Source organism: Anolis sagrei, chromosome 9, assembly GCF_037176765.1.
Source record: "Anolis sagrei isolate rAnoSag1 chromosome 9, rAnoSag1.mat, whole genome shotgun sequence".
In the NCBI taxonomy this organism is placed as follows: domain Eukaryota; kingdom Metazoa; phylum Chordata; class Lepidosauria; order Squamata; family Dactyloidae; genus Anolis; species Anolis sagrei.
In genome coordinates, this window is record NC_090029.1 from 14,529,260 (window position 1) to 14,541,918 (window position 12,659).

General features: G+C 43.8%; 1 protein-coding gene across 3 annotated transcripts in view; it reads right to left on the minus strand.

Moving 5' to 3' along the window:
* Window positions 1-12,659, minus strand: part of PGPEP1L (pyroglutamyl-peptidase I like) — a 28,870-nt gene that overhangs the window by 8,516 nt on the left and 7,695 nt on the right. For all 3 annotated transcript variants that reach the window (XM_060755648.2, XM_067471302.1, XM_067471303.1), the window contains exons 3-5: window positions 7,719-7,835; window positions 4,831-5,060; window positions 3,069-3,233 (exon numbers count right to left, since the gene is read on the minus strand). In XM_060755648.2, coding sequence (XP_060611631.2) covers window positions 3,069-3,233; window positions 4,831-5,060; window positions 7,719-7,835 — 512 coding nt within the window. The remainder of the gene's footprint in view (window positions 1-3,068; window positions 3,234-4,830; window positions 5,061-7,718; window positions 7,836-12,659) is intronic.

The window sequence follows — 12,659 nt, forward strand, 5'->3', positions numbered from 1 at the left end:
ATGTTTTTGTATATTCTGTTGTAAGAATTTATTCCTGTTGCGATATATTCTGGATTCTTTACATTATGAAAAAAGAAGAACCTTTGTCTATTTTGAATGGCTGAAGCTAAGGCTGCTTTAGTTTCTCTTACTCTGCTTTTTTCTAGTAGTTACAGTACTACATGATTAAGTTAAATAAAAAGGATTCTGTATGCATTTGTGTCCGGCGTGTTTCCTTTGGTTTATTAGATGGAAGAGTCCCCAAAGATGGTACTATTGGGGTCACAAGACTAGCAGTTCGCATCCTCTTTTTCATTATAGATTCAACTTGCACCCAATCGGTACGTGGACAGACCTTTCCTTTATGGCGGATGGCAGTTGCAATGAGTTCATTAGCCAGGACAGGAGCCATTGCTTCCTTACACAATATGTAACTAAACAGTTAATGTAGAATATCAGCAACTGTTTATATGGTTACAGGTGGGACTATAGACCTAAGGTGAGCACATATCTAAATGCAAAAATCTTTACCACATTTTATCGCGTAATAGTTGCCATTGCATAATAACCACACCTCGCCTTTTAGGTCTCAAATTTGGTACTTTATAATTCAGCACATAATAGTCGCACCCTGGATTTATGAAGCTCCCCACTGCAAATAGCCTAGCATGCCTATCTGCTCGTTCGCCCACTCAGATGCATGCATGCCCATCCATCCACGTGGCCACTCCCTTTCAGGAATGGCATTTCAAGTGCCATTCCTTAAAGGGAGTAGCCGAACGAATGGTAGGTGGCTAGATGAGTGGTTTCTTGGTTGGATGAATGGGTGGATAATTGGGCAAGTGAGTGGGTGGGCGAATGGATGGATGGTTGGTACATTGCCAAGAGGGTGGATGGTATGATGAGCAAGTGGATTGGTAGGTTGGGAAGGTGGTTGAATGAGTGGATGGATGGATGGATGGTTGCCACATTGGGCAAGCTGATGCATAGTAGGGTTGGGTGGGTGGATGGTAGGTTGGGTGGGCGAGTGGGTGGATGGATGGTTGGTACATTGGGCAAACTGATGGAGGATATCTTGGGTGGATGGATGGATGGTTGGCAGGTTGGGCAAGTGGGTGGATGGCTGGTACATTGGGCAAGCTGATAGATGGTAGGTTGGGCAAGTGGATGGATGTTGGGTTGGATGAGCGGATGGGTGGGTAGTAGGTTGGATAAGCAGATGGTTGGGTAGACGAGTGAGTTTGTGAGTGAATGGATTGCTTGTTGGTTCGGTGAGCAGGTGGTTGAGTGGGTGGATGGGTGAGTGAGTGGGTTGCCAAGCAGATGGATTGGCTTGCGAGTGAGTGCATGGATTTATTTATTTATTTTTGTGGTGTCAGGAGCAACTTGAGAAACTGCAAGTTACTTCTGGTGTGAGAGAATTGGCCGTCTGCAAGGACGTTGCCCAGGGGACGCCCGGATGTTTTGATGTTTTGCCATCCTTGTGGGAGGCTTCTCTCATGTCCCCACATGGAGAGCTGGAGCTGATAGAGGGAGCTCATCCGCCTCTCCCCGGATTCAAACCTGCAAACCTGTCTGTCTTCAGTCCTGCCGGCACAGGGGTTTAACCCACTGCGCCACCGGGGGCTCAGTGCATGGATGAGTGAACGGGAAAGTGGATGGTTGTTTCATTGGGTGGGTGGGTGAGTGGGTGGGCAAATGAGTGAAGTGGTGGGTGAGTCCATCTTTGGCTGATGGATGCGCCCTTGCTAAAAGGGGATGGCAAGCAGGTAAATCTCTTAAGTTCCTTATTTATTTTTTAAAAAATTAGGACATTTCTGTATCGCCTTTCTCCGAGGACCACCCAAGGCGGTTTACAACAAGAGCTAAACATGCAATATAAAATGTAAGCCATTAAAATAATCTCGTACATTCCCATCAAACATAAAATGGTCATTAAAGCAGTAAAACCATATACAATTCACAGGAAGATAAAATAGGATTATAAAGTGCAGTTTGTCATTCTTAATTGAAAGCTATTCCACATAGGAAAGCTTTCAGATTTTTCCTAAAGGACAGGAGGAGGGTGTGGGCTGCTCTAATCATGTCATAGAATCATAGAGTTGGAAGAGACCTCATGGGCCATCCAGTCCAACCCCCTTCCAAGAAGCAGGAATATTGCATTCAAAGCACCCCTGACAGATGACCATGCAGCCTCTGTTTAAAAGCCTCCAAAGAAGGAGCCTCCACCACACTCTGGGGCAGAGAGTTCCACTGCTGAATGGCTCTCACAGTCAGGAAGTTCTCCCTCATGTTCAGATAGAATCTCCTTTCTTGTAGTTTGAAGCCATTGTTCTGTGTCCTAGTCTCCAGGGAAGCAGAAAACAAGCTTGCTCCCTCCTCCCTGTGACTTCCTCTCACATATTTATACATGGCTATCATGTCTCCTCTCAGCCTTCTCTTCTTTTCTGGCAGAGCATTCCAGAGTTTTGGAGAAGCATCTGAGAAGGTGCCACCTCTAAACTGTTTTAAGTGTCTACTGTCCCTGAGTTCTAAGGTCCTGCACAGGCAAAAGTTTGGACCTTATCACAGAAGGCACCGTTGTGAAAGGTTATTTGGGAGATATAATAGACCAGAAGCCTCACGATTGTACTCTTGGGCATCTGAGAAAGTGTTTTGTGACCATGATTGCTCAAGCTAGAATATATGTGTTTTAATATATGGCTTCTTGTTCCACTGCAACAGATTAATGCATTCACTCTGCAACAACAGTTTTGTTTTTGTTTCTATGTGAGCTGTATTCAAAAGAGAGACAGAACTTCTATTGTCCACAAGGGCACACAGTCCAAAGCAACTTTTTCCTGGCCCCAAAATGCACCCAAAAAGATGATGGAAGCTGGCTATTTCCACTTTTAGAAGTGTATGTTACCTTCCCCATCTCCAGCTCTGCCCCTACTTATGGTCGGGGAGCTAGAAAGAGCCTCTTTAAGTTCTGTGGTCTTCAAATTGGTCCCTAGAACCTCTGATGCGTGCCTATCCAAACCACATCATTTCTCATTTGGGCCAAAAGAAAAAGAAGTCTTCTGAAACTCAGTTATTTATTTACTTACATGTTTTCTGATTTGCATTGCCTTAACATCTCCAAGATAATTGCCTGTAGCACATTTCCCAGAAGTTCTGCCGTCACCAACTTGGTCAGAGGAGGCACGTGGATAAATACCGCTCTTCTGTTCCCATAGTAAAGGGAAGTATAGTAGACATAATCACAGAGGTACCTTCGAGATGGGAAAGGGGTTATGGGTTAATTATATGCACTAAATATGTGACTCCGCTTTGGGATTATTGACTTGCAAGAATACATCGCATCAAAAGCAGAAGGGGACAACCTTCAGCATATAAATGATCCAGCTTTAGAATATTTACTTTTTCAGCATTTTACACTGGCAAATTGTGCATGTGGCTGCTCTCATTTCTCATTCCTTTTAATGGAATGCATCAAAGCATCAGATCTGTAAGGATAAAAAGGTAAAGGTTTTCCCCTGACATTAAGTCCAGTTGTGTCCGACTCTGGGACTCTGGTACTTATCTCCATTTCTAAGCCGAAGAGTCAGCATTGTCCATAGACACCTCCAAGGTCATGTGGCCACTAGCACGACTGCATGGAGCACCATTACCTTCCCGTTGAAGTGGTACCTATTGATCTATTCACAATTGCATGTTTTCAAACTGCTAGGTTGGCTGAAGCTGGGGCTAACAGCGGGAGCTCATTCCCTGGGTTCCCAACCTTTCGGTCAGCAAGTTCAGCAGCTCAGTGGTTTAACCCACTGCACCACTGGGGCTCCATCAGATCTGTATCCGCTTTAAATATCAGTGTGCTGTCACGCGCTGGGCCTGTGAAAGAGTCTGTAGACATGACATGTTTTCTGAATGCCCAATGGGACACCGGGGGTGCCTCGGCTGAGAGGCCTTTTGGGTTTCCCCACACAAAGTTCTTTTAAAGACTTAGAAAGTTCAACGAAGTTTTTATTGTTGCTTAAATCTTCAATAAATCAAAGAAATACTTCAAGGTTTTGAATCAACTGGTGGCTTGCTTAAATTTTGTCCACAAGGGACAGGCAACTTTCTTCATAAACTGTTTCTTCCTCCTACAAGGGAAATCCTTCACCTCTCCCTGGGCAATCTAACTTAAGCTCTGCTGGCGTGGGCCCCTACACCCAGTCCAAATTGCGTTATGGCTGCTGCGAGTGGTCCTTACCAAACAGTCCTTTAGTAGATTTCCAAGAGGAAAGAAGGCTTTCAATTCCCAGCGAAGGCTGGCTGTAAAACCGTGGAGCTGTATTTCTCCAACAAAGGCTATACTGTGGGACTGGATCCCCCAGCAAAGCTGTAAAAGACGAAGCTTTCTACAGGTGGAACTAATTCACATCCTGTACGAAAGGCTTCTCTGTGTGAACTGAACTAGAGGTCCCCCTTTTCCCTCCTTAACCCAGAAAAAGGAGTGGAACTAAACAACATAATGATAACTGATGGGTCATTGGCCCTATTATTGCAAACCAAGGGAAGCCACCTTATTGCAAAATGTATGGAACTTTGGAATACATGCAAACACTAAATAGAAAGGAAAAGAAGTTGGAGCTCCTGGTACAGCTGTACCAACACAATCAGAGTCAACTTTGACTTTAAATATTAGAGCCAGTTTCATGCTAACATTTTTAGAAGCGTCATAATATGTTCAGTTAATCAAAAGGACAAAGAAAAAAGTTTCCAACTTTTAAGAACATTTTGTTTTGGTCTGAATGCCTTCACAGAAAGTTTCCTGATTGAATTATATTCCTCGCAACAGCCAGCTTCGCAATGAATCTAAGTCCTTACCTTCCTGCATCTCTGGAAAAGGTGATATCCACACCTTCCACCCGAAGGTTTTTCCAGACTTGCTTCGTGTTAATTATAGACTCGATTTTCTCTGGACCCTCTAAGAGGCAGCAGTTGTCTTCTGGACAAAACCCACAAACATCCTTGTCTTTGTAGCCTTTGTTCTTCCCACACTGTTCCAGAATTAGGGTTCTCTTTGAGGCGGAAGCCAGCCCAAGGTGAATCATAAGCTGTAGGTTGATCCATAAGATAATACTTAAAGAGGTTGCCTATTGAATGGATGGTGAACCTTTGGTTCTCTAAAAGGTGTGAACTACAATTCCCAATGCTGGGTAAGACACATTAGAGTTGCATGCCAAATTGATGAGAGAAGGAGGAGACAAAGGGGTCCCCATTCCTAATATAATGCAGTCCCAGTATAAATATGCATGTACAATCCCTTGCCTGTGGATGCATATTTCCATTGCGTAGGGCAGAAATGGGACTTTCTTCTCTCGATGCAACACTGAATTGTCTGTTGATGTATATACAAAATAAGCAAGGCGAACTCTGTAGACACATTCTTTTTTCACTAATTTCACACAATGACTGTTTGCCTGTTCATCATAACATATAAAACTGTTTTTTAAAAGGATCCACACACAAATAATTCCTCCCATACATTGAATCTCATTTCTGCACATCCTGTTGCCATGGATACACAAGCATGACGGTTTGTGTGCATGCATATCTCTATATATGTTGGTGTGTGTACGAGGGAAAACATCATAGAATCATAGAGTTGGGAGAGACTGCATGGGCCACCCAGTCCAACCCATTTCGTCAGGCAAGAAAGGCACAATCAAAGCACACACAACAGATGGCCATCCCCTTTGTTTAAAAGCCTCCAAGGAAGGAGGTTCGAAGCAGAGAGTTCCACTATTGAGCATCTTTTCTTAGGATCAGGAAGTTCTCTCTAATGTTCAGGTGGAATATCCTGTTCTGTGGAGCCCCTGGTGGCGCAGTGGGTTAAACCCCTGTGCTGGCAAGACAGGTCGCAGGTTCGAATCTGGGGAGAGGCGGATGAGCTCCCTCTATCAACTCCAGCTCCTCATGCGGGGACATGAGAGAAGCCTCCCAAAAGGATGGTAAAAACATCCATTCATCCGGGCAATGTCCCCTGGGCAACGTCCTTGCAGACGGCCAATTCTCTCACAACAGAAGCGACTTGCAGTCTCTCAAGTCGCTCCTAACACAACAAAAAAAAAATCCTGTCCTGTCATTTGAACTCGTTGATCCAAGTCCTAGTCTCTGAATCAAGCAATGGGAAAGGATGTGCCCCTGCTTTAAATGTGCAGGTCCATTCAGGACAATGCTAAATTCTTTGTCTTAATTTAGCATGTGCTAAATTAATTAATCTTAAATTAAGGGTAGGCTTGCATGATTCAGAATGAGCAAAATGTCCTCCAGTGTAAAATTTCCCTCACTCTTAGTGTTTGCTAATGAGTTCCATTTGATAAGGTAAAAGTTGTCTCCTGACATTAAGTCCAGTCATGTCTGACTCTGGGGTGTGGTGTTCATCTCCATTTCTAAGCCGAAGAGCCGGCATTGCCCATAGACACCTCCAAGGTCGTGTGGCTGGCATGACTACATGGAGCGCCATTACCTTCCCGCTGGAGCGGTACCTATTGATCTCACATTTGCATGTTTTCAAACTGCTAGGTTGGCAGAAGCTAGGCCTGACAGCGGAAGCTCACGCCGCTCCCTGGAATTGAACCTGCGACCTTTGGGTCAACAAGCTCAGCAGCTCAGAGCTTTAACCCACTGCGCCACTGAGGGCTCCATTTGATATCTTTTAATAAAACGACGAGTTTACGAATAGGCACACAAACAAAATCATCTCCTCCTTACCACCAGGTCCAAGGAGTGGATGCCCTAGATCAGTGTTTCTCAACCTGGGGGTCGGGACCCCTGGGGGGGTCACGAGGGAGTGTCAGAGGGGTCGCCAAAGACCATCAGAAAACTTAATATTTTCTGTTGGTCATGGGGTAGTGTGTCCACAGTGCTTTCTGGATGTAGGTGAACTACAACTCCCGAACTCAAGGTCAATGCCCACCAAACCCTTCAAGTATTTTCTGTTGGTCACAGGAGTTCTGTGTGTCAAGTTTTGTTCAATTCCATCATTGGTGCACTTCAGAGTGCTCTTTGATGGTAGGTGAACTATAAATCCCAGCAACTGCAACTCCCAAATGTTAAAGTCTATTTTATCCAAACTCCACCAGTGTTCGCATTTGGGCATATTGGGTATTCGGGCCAGTTTTGGTCCAGATCCATCACTGAGTCCACAGTGCTCTGTGGATATAGGTGAACTACAACTTCAGAACTCAAGGTCAATGCCCAGAAAACCCTTCCAGTATTTTCTGTTGGTCATGGGAGTTTGGTATGCCAAGTTTGGTTCCATTCCATCGTTGGTGGAGTTCAGAGTGCTCTTTGATGGTAGGTGAACTATAAATCCCAGCAACTACCACTCCCATGTGACAAAATCAATGCCCCTCCAACCCCATCTGTATTCAAATTAGAGCTTATTAGGTATTTGATCCAGTGAATGAAAATACATCCTGCATCTCAGATATTTACATTACAATTCATAACAGGAGCAACATGACAGTTGTGAAATAGCAACAAAAATAATATTATGGTTGGGGGTCACCACAACAGGAGGAACTGTAATAAGGGGTCGCAGCATTAGGAAGGTTGAGAAACACTGCCCTAGATTTAAGCCAAACAAGTGTAGTTAGCCTTGATTAGACATCTCTCTTCATAAGTCCCTTGATGATATAAGTACTATAAACTATACAACTTGAAACTTTGTCACTTAATTAAATCCTGTCCTTTGCCCAGCCACTTACCTGGGGATTAAGGGTTGCCCATGCTTTACAAACCATTTCTTTTGCCTTTTGGTAGACCACTGGCAATTCTATGATATGTAGATCGACATCGTTGCCAAGACCAAGTTTCAATAGCTCCTGTGATGAGAAAGAATTAGAAGAAAGGCATACCTCCGTTAAGAAAATCTCTTTTTGCAAGATCTTCTTATGTCCACCCAGTCCCCCTTTTTCTACTTATCTATTGTTTAGTTTGGAAGCTTTTTAGGACCATGTCAGCATTGGAAAGATGGTGAAATAGAGGCTGGAAAAAGACAATACTGAGCTTATTGTCGAAGGCTTTCATGGCTGGAATCACTAGGTTCTTGTGGGTCTTTTCGGGCTATAGGGCCATGTTCTAGAGGCATTTCTCCTGACGTTTCGCCTGCATCTATGGCAAGCATCCTCAGAGGTAGCGAGGTCTGTTGGAATTAGGACAATGGGTTTATATATCTGTGGAATGGCTGGGGTGGGGCAAAGAGCTCTTCCCTGCTGGAGCTAGGTGTGAATGTTTCAACTGACCACCATTAGCATTTGAAGGCCTGGCTGAGCCTGGGATAATCTTTTGTTGAGAGGTGTTAAGATGTGCCTGGTTGTTTCCTCTCTGCTGTTTTGCTGTTGTAATTTTAGAGTGTTTTAATACTGGTAGCCAGATTTTGTTCATTTTTATGGTCTCTTCCTTTCTGTTGAAATTGTCCACATGCGTGTGGATTTCAATGGCTTCTCTGTGTAGTCTGACATGTAGTCTAATTTCCAACAGACCTCACTACCTCTGAGGATGCTTGCCATAGATGCAGGCGAAACGTCAGGAGAAATGCCTCTAGAACATGGCCCTATAGCCCGAAAAGACCCACAAGAACCTAATACTGAGCTTCTGCAGCATGTCGGCTGTAAACAATGCAATCATAGAATCATAGAATCATAGAATCAAAGAGTTGGAAGAGACCTCATGGGCCATCCAGTCCAACCCCATTCTGCCAAGAAGCAGGAATATTGCATTCAAATCACCCCTGACAGATGGCCATCCAGCCTCTGTTTAAAAGCTTCCAAAGAAGGAGCCTCCACCACACTCCGGGGCAGAGAGTTCCACTGCTGAATGGCTCTCACAGTCTGGAAGTTCTTCCTCGTGTTCAGATGGAATCTCCTCTCTTGTAGTTTGAAGCCATTGTTCCGTGTCCTAGTCTCCAAGGAAGCAGAAAACAAGCTTGCTCCCTCCTCCCTGTGGCTTCCTCTCACATATTTATACATGGCTATCATATCCCCTCTCAGCCTTCTCTTCTTCAGGCTAAACATGCCCAGCTCCTTAAGCCGCTCCTCGTAGGGCTTGTTCTCCAGACCCTTGATCATTTTAGATGCCCTCCTCTGGACACATTCCAGTTTATCAATATTTCTCTTCAATTGTGGTGCCCAGAATTGGACACAATATTCCAGGTGTGGTCTAACCAAGGTGGAATAGAGGGGTAGCATTACTTCCTAGATCTAGACACTATGCTCCTATTGATGCAGGCCAAAATCCCATTGGCTTTTTTTGCCACCACATGACATTGTTGGCTCATGTTTAACTTGTTGTCCACGAGGACTCCAAGATCTTTTTCACACGTACTGCTCTCAAACCAGGCATTGTCCCCTATTCTGTATCTTTGCATTCCGTTTTTCCTGCCAAAGTGGAGTATCTTGCATTTGTCACTGTTGAACTTCATTTTGTTAGTTTTGGCCCATCTCTCTAATCTGTCAATCATGGCTGGAGATGGGAAAGAATAGGATTCGACTCTAGTTACTTTGAGTCTCCTTTGTGCAGAGAAAACACAGAATATAAATAAAGCAAAACACTTGGTCAAACATTCTTTTTCTGTGCGCTATTTTTTTACGTTGTCATTTGGAATGTAAAATCTTGATAATTATGTTGTCATTTGGAACATAAACCCTTCTATGTAATTTCTACCTGTGCTTTCAAATTTTCTGCTAAGTACATAGTGCCCTTGAACTTTATGATGTGGTACATTTGTACCACAATTACTTCAGAGAAAATGTTTAGAATGTAGTAGCAGGCAATACAAAGACATACATACATATATATAGCAAATAGTTTTGTAGCCTAGCTTCTTAATATTCATCCATGGGTGGGGAACCTTTGGCCCTCAAGGCGATCACAGATTCCAAGATACATCGGGTCCAAAAAAACCGTATTTGAGAAAGGGCCCTGAAACTGATAAGGTAAAGGTAAAGGTAGTCCCCTGACATTAAGTCCAGTCATGTCTGACTCTGGGGTGTGGTGCTCATCTCCATTTCTAAGCCGAAGAGCCAGCGTTGTCCGTAGACACCTCCAAGGTCATGTGGCCGGCATGACTGCATGGAGCGCCGTTACCTTCCCGCCGGAGCGGTACCTATTGATCTACTCACATTTGCATGTTTTTGAACTGCTAGGTTGGCAGAAGCTAGGGCTGACAGCGGAAGCTTACGCTGCTCCCCGGAATCGAACCTGCGACCTTTCGATCAACAAGCTCAGCGGCTCAGTGCTTTAACCCACTGCGCCACCGGGGGCTCCAATACATTTATTTATTTATTTACAGTTCTTATATTCCGCCCTTCTCACCCCGCAGGGGACTCAGGGCGGATTATAGTAAACACATATATGGCAAACATTCAATGCCAGTTTGACAAACAACGTTTAACAGACAAATACACTGAGGCTATTTTACTTTTTTCTGGCCGCCAGGGAAGCTGCTGCTTTTCATCGTCCATCAATGACACCGATGAAGTTCTTCCGCATTCCACATTCCCCGGAGTCTTTTTTCTTTATGGCCTCATAAATTAGTTAAATTTAGCCTCCCACACAAGGTGGTACCTTATTTTCCTACTTGACAGATGCAACTGTCTTTCGGGTTGCAAAGGTCGACAACGGGCTACACAATGACTGGACACCCACTCCAGCCCAGGCTGGCTTCGAACTCATGACCTTTTGGTCAGAGTGATCTTAATGCAGCTGACACTCAGCCAGCTGCGCCACATTCCCGGTGTTATAATATTTATAATATTGTAATGTAATGCAATATAATACTTCTAATAATAATATGATATTTTATATATTTATATTACATGTAATATTACTAATAATGTTACAGTATAATGGATATAGTGCAATATAGCAATATTTAAAACTGATATTGTACTATGTTAATAATATATTGTATGTATATATACCTTGTAAGCCGCTCTGAGTCCCCTTCGGGGTGAGAAGGGTGGCATATAAAAGTCGTAAATAAATAAATAAATAAATAAAAGCAAATTGCTTACTACAGGAAGTGTGCATATTGCTTATAGAAACCTCTATTGTCAGATAATACAGTGCACTTTCCTTCAGTGTCATGAATTTGTTTGTTTGTTTGTTTACTTCAATTATATACCGCTTTTCTCAGCTCTCGGGCGACTCAAAGCAGTTAACAATAGCAAAAATTCAATGCTTAACATCATAAAAAACAGTTAAAAATGATTAAAATAGTAATATAATAAACAGATTAAAATCAATATAACATCTCATTAGCATCTCAAGCAAAATCAAGATCCAATCTCATCATCCGTTGCTCCCTATTCCTATGTTCATTACACTGCCTATTCAAATGCCTGCTCGAACAACCAGGTCTTCACTTTCCTCCAAAATGCCAATAGGGAGGGGGCCGATCTAATTTCTGTAGGAAGGGTGTTCCACAGCCAAGGGGCCACCACTGAGAAGATCCTGTCTGTAATTCTATGAATGTAGTGTTACTCCCAATTCATGTTGCTAGCTTTGGATGTCTAATCTGGACACACTTCACTGCATTTCTTTGCAGTGAAACCAACATATTTTTATCTTTTTGCACTGAGTCCTAAGACCTTCTAAGTTCTGGTCAAGTCTTGTTTAGTCTGCCTGCTGTTTGTGTTCCTTAACACTGGGCCTTGTTTGGAACGAACTTCAGCTGATTTTGCAAGCTGAAAGTTCTCTGGCTTTCGCTGCTTAGCAAGCAAGGTGGCAGACGAAGCATTGGAAAGATTTCCTTGGTGCTGCTGCTTCATGAATGGGACCAATTTGTTCTTGAAGGTTGGCTTCCTGAGCAAACTGTTACAATTTCCTTGTCAGCGGAAACATTGATTAGCTGTGCTCAATAAACTGTTTGACACAAACAAGCAAACAATTCTTGCAGGCGAAGTAAACACATGAGGATAACACAGCCAGCTGTGTTTTTCCTGTGCCGCGAATGGTCTTGGAGAGGCTATTGCATCATTGCACCGAAGAATGCAGCGTTGTGTGACCATTTTCCCAAACATTCGCACTATGTCAGCAAACAATTAACATTTTATTTTCTCTCACATATCTTAATTTCTCTATTTAGTGAAACACTCTTCTGTGAGGCCATGGTCAAATGACCAATGGTGACCTCACTGGCAAGTCCAAAAATGGTATGCAGGAAAGCAACCGATGTTTGTGCCGGGATACTAATAGGGAAGCCTATTCATTTCTTAGGGAAAGCAAGGTTGCATTCTTGCATCTCCTGAAATGGTTGGTATGTTAAAAGTCTAACACAAAACCTCTGTATCAAGAGCTTGGAATTACTATGTTGCTTTACTGACCACACAATGTATTCCATTTTCTGAACACTTTCTTGATGAATACTCCTGAACTTAATACTATAACAGAGGTTCTCAACCTGGGGGTTGCAACCCCCAGAGGGGTCGATTGGCCATTTCCGAGGGGTTGCAACGCCACGTCCGTCTCCTTGCAATGGCTGCCAGGGCCCTGGGTGCAATGCAGGAGGGCCCAGGCCCGGCGGGGGGGGGGGGGGGCTAATCTAGTGACGAGGAGGAGGAAGAAGGAGGACAAATCATACTGCTGCTGGCCTGCGCCATTCTCTTCCCGCCTGCCGTCCTCCTCCCCTGGGCTCTTCTTCCTCC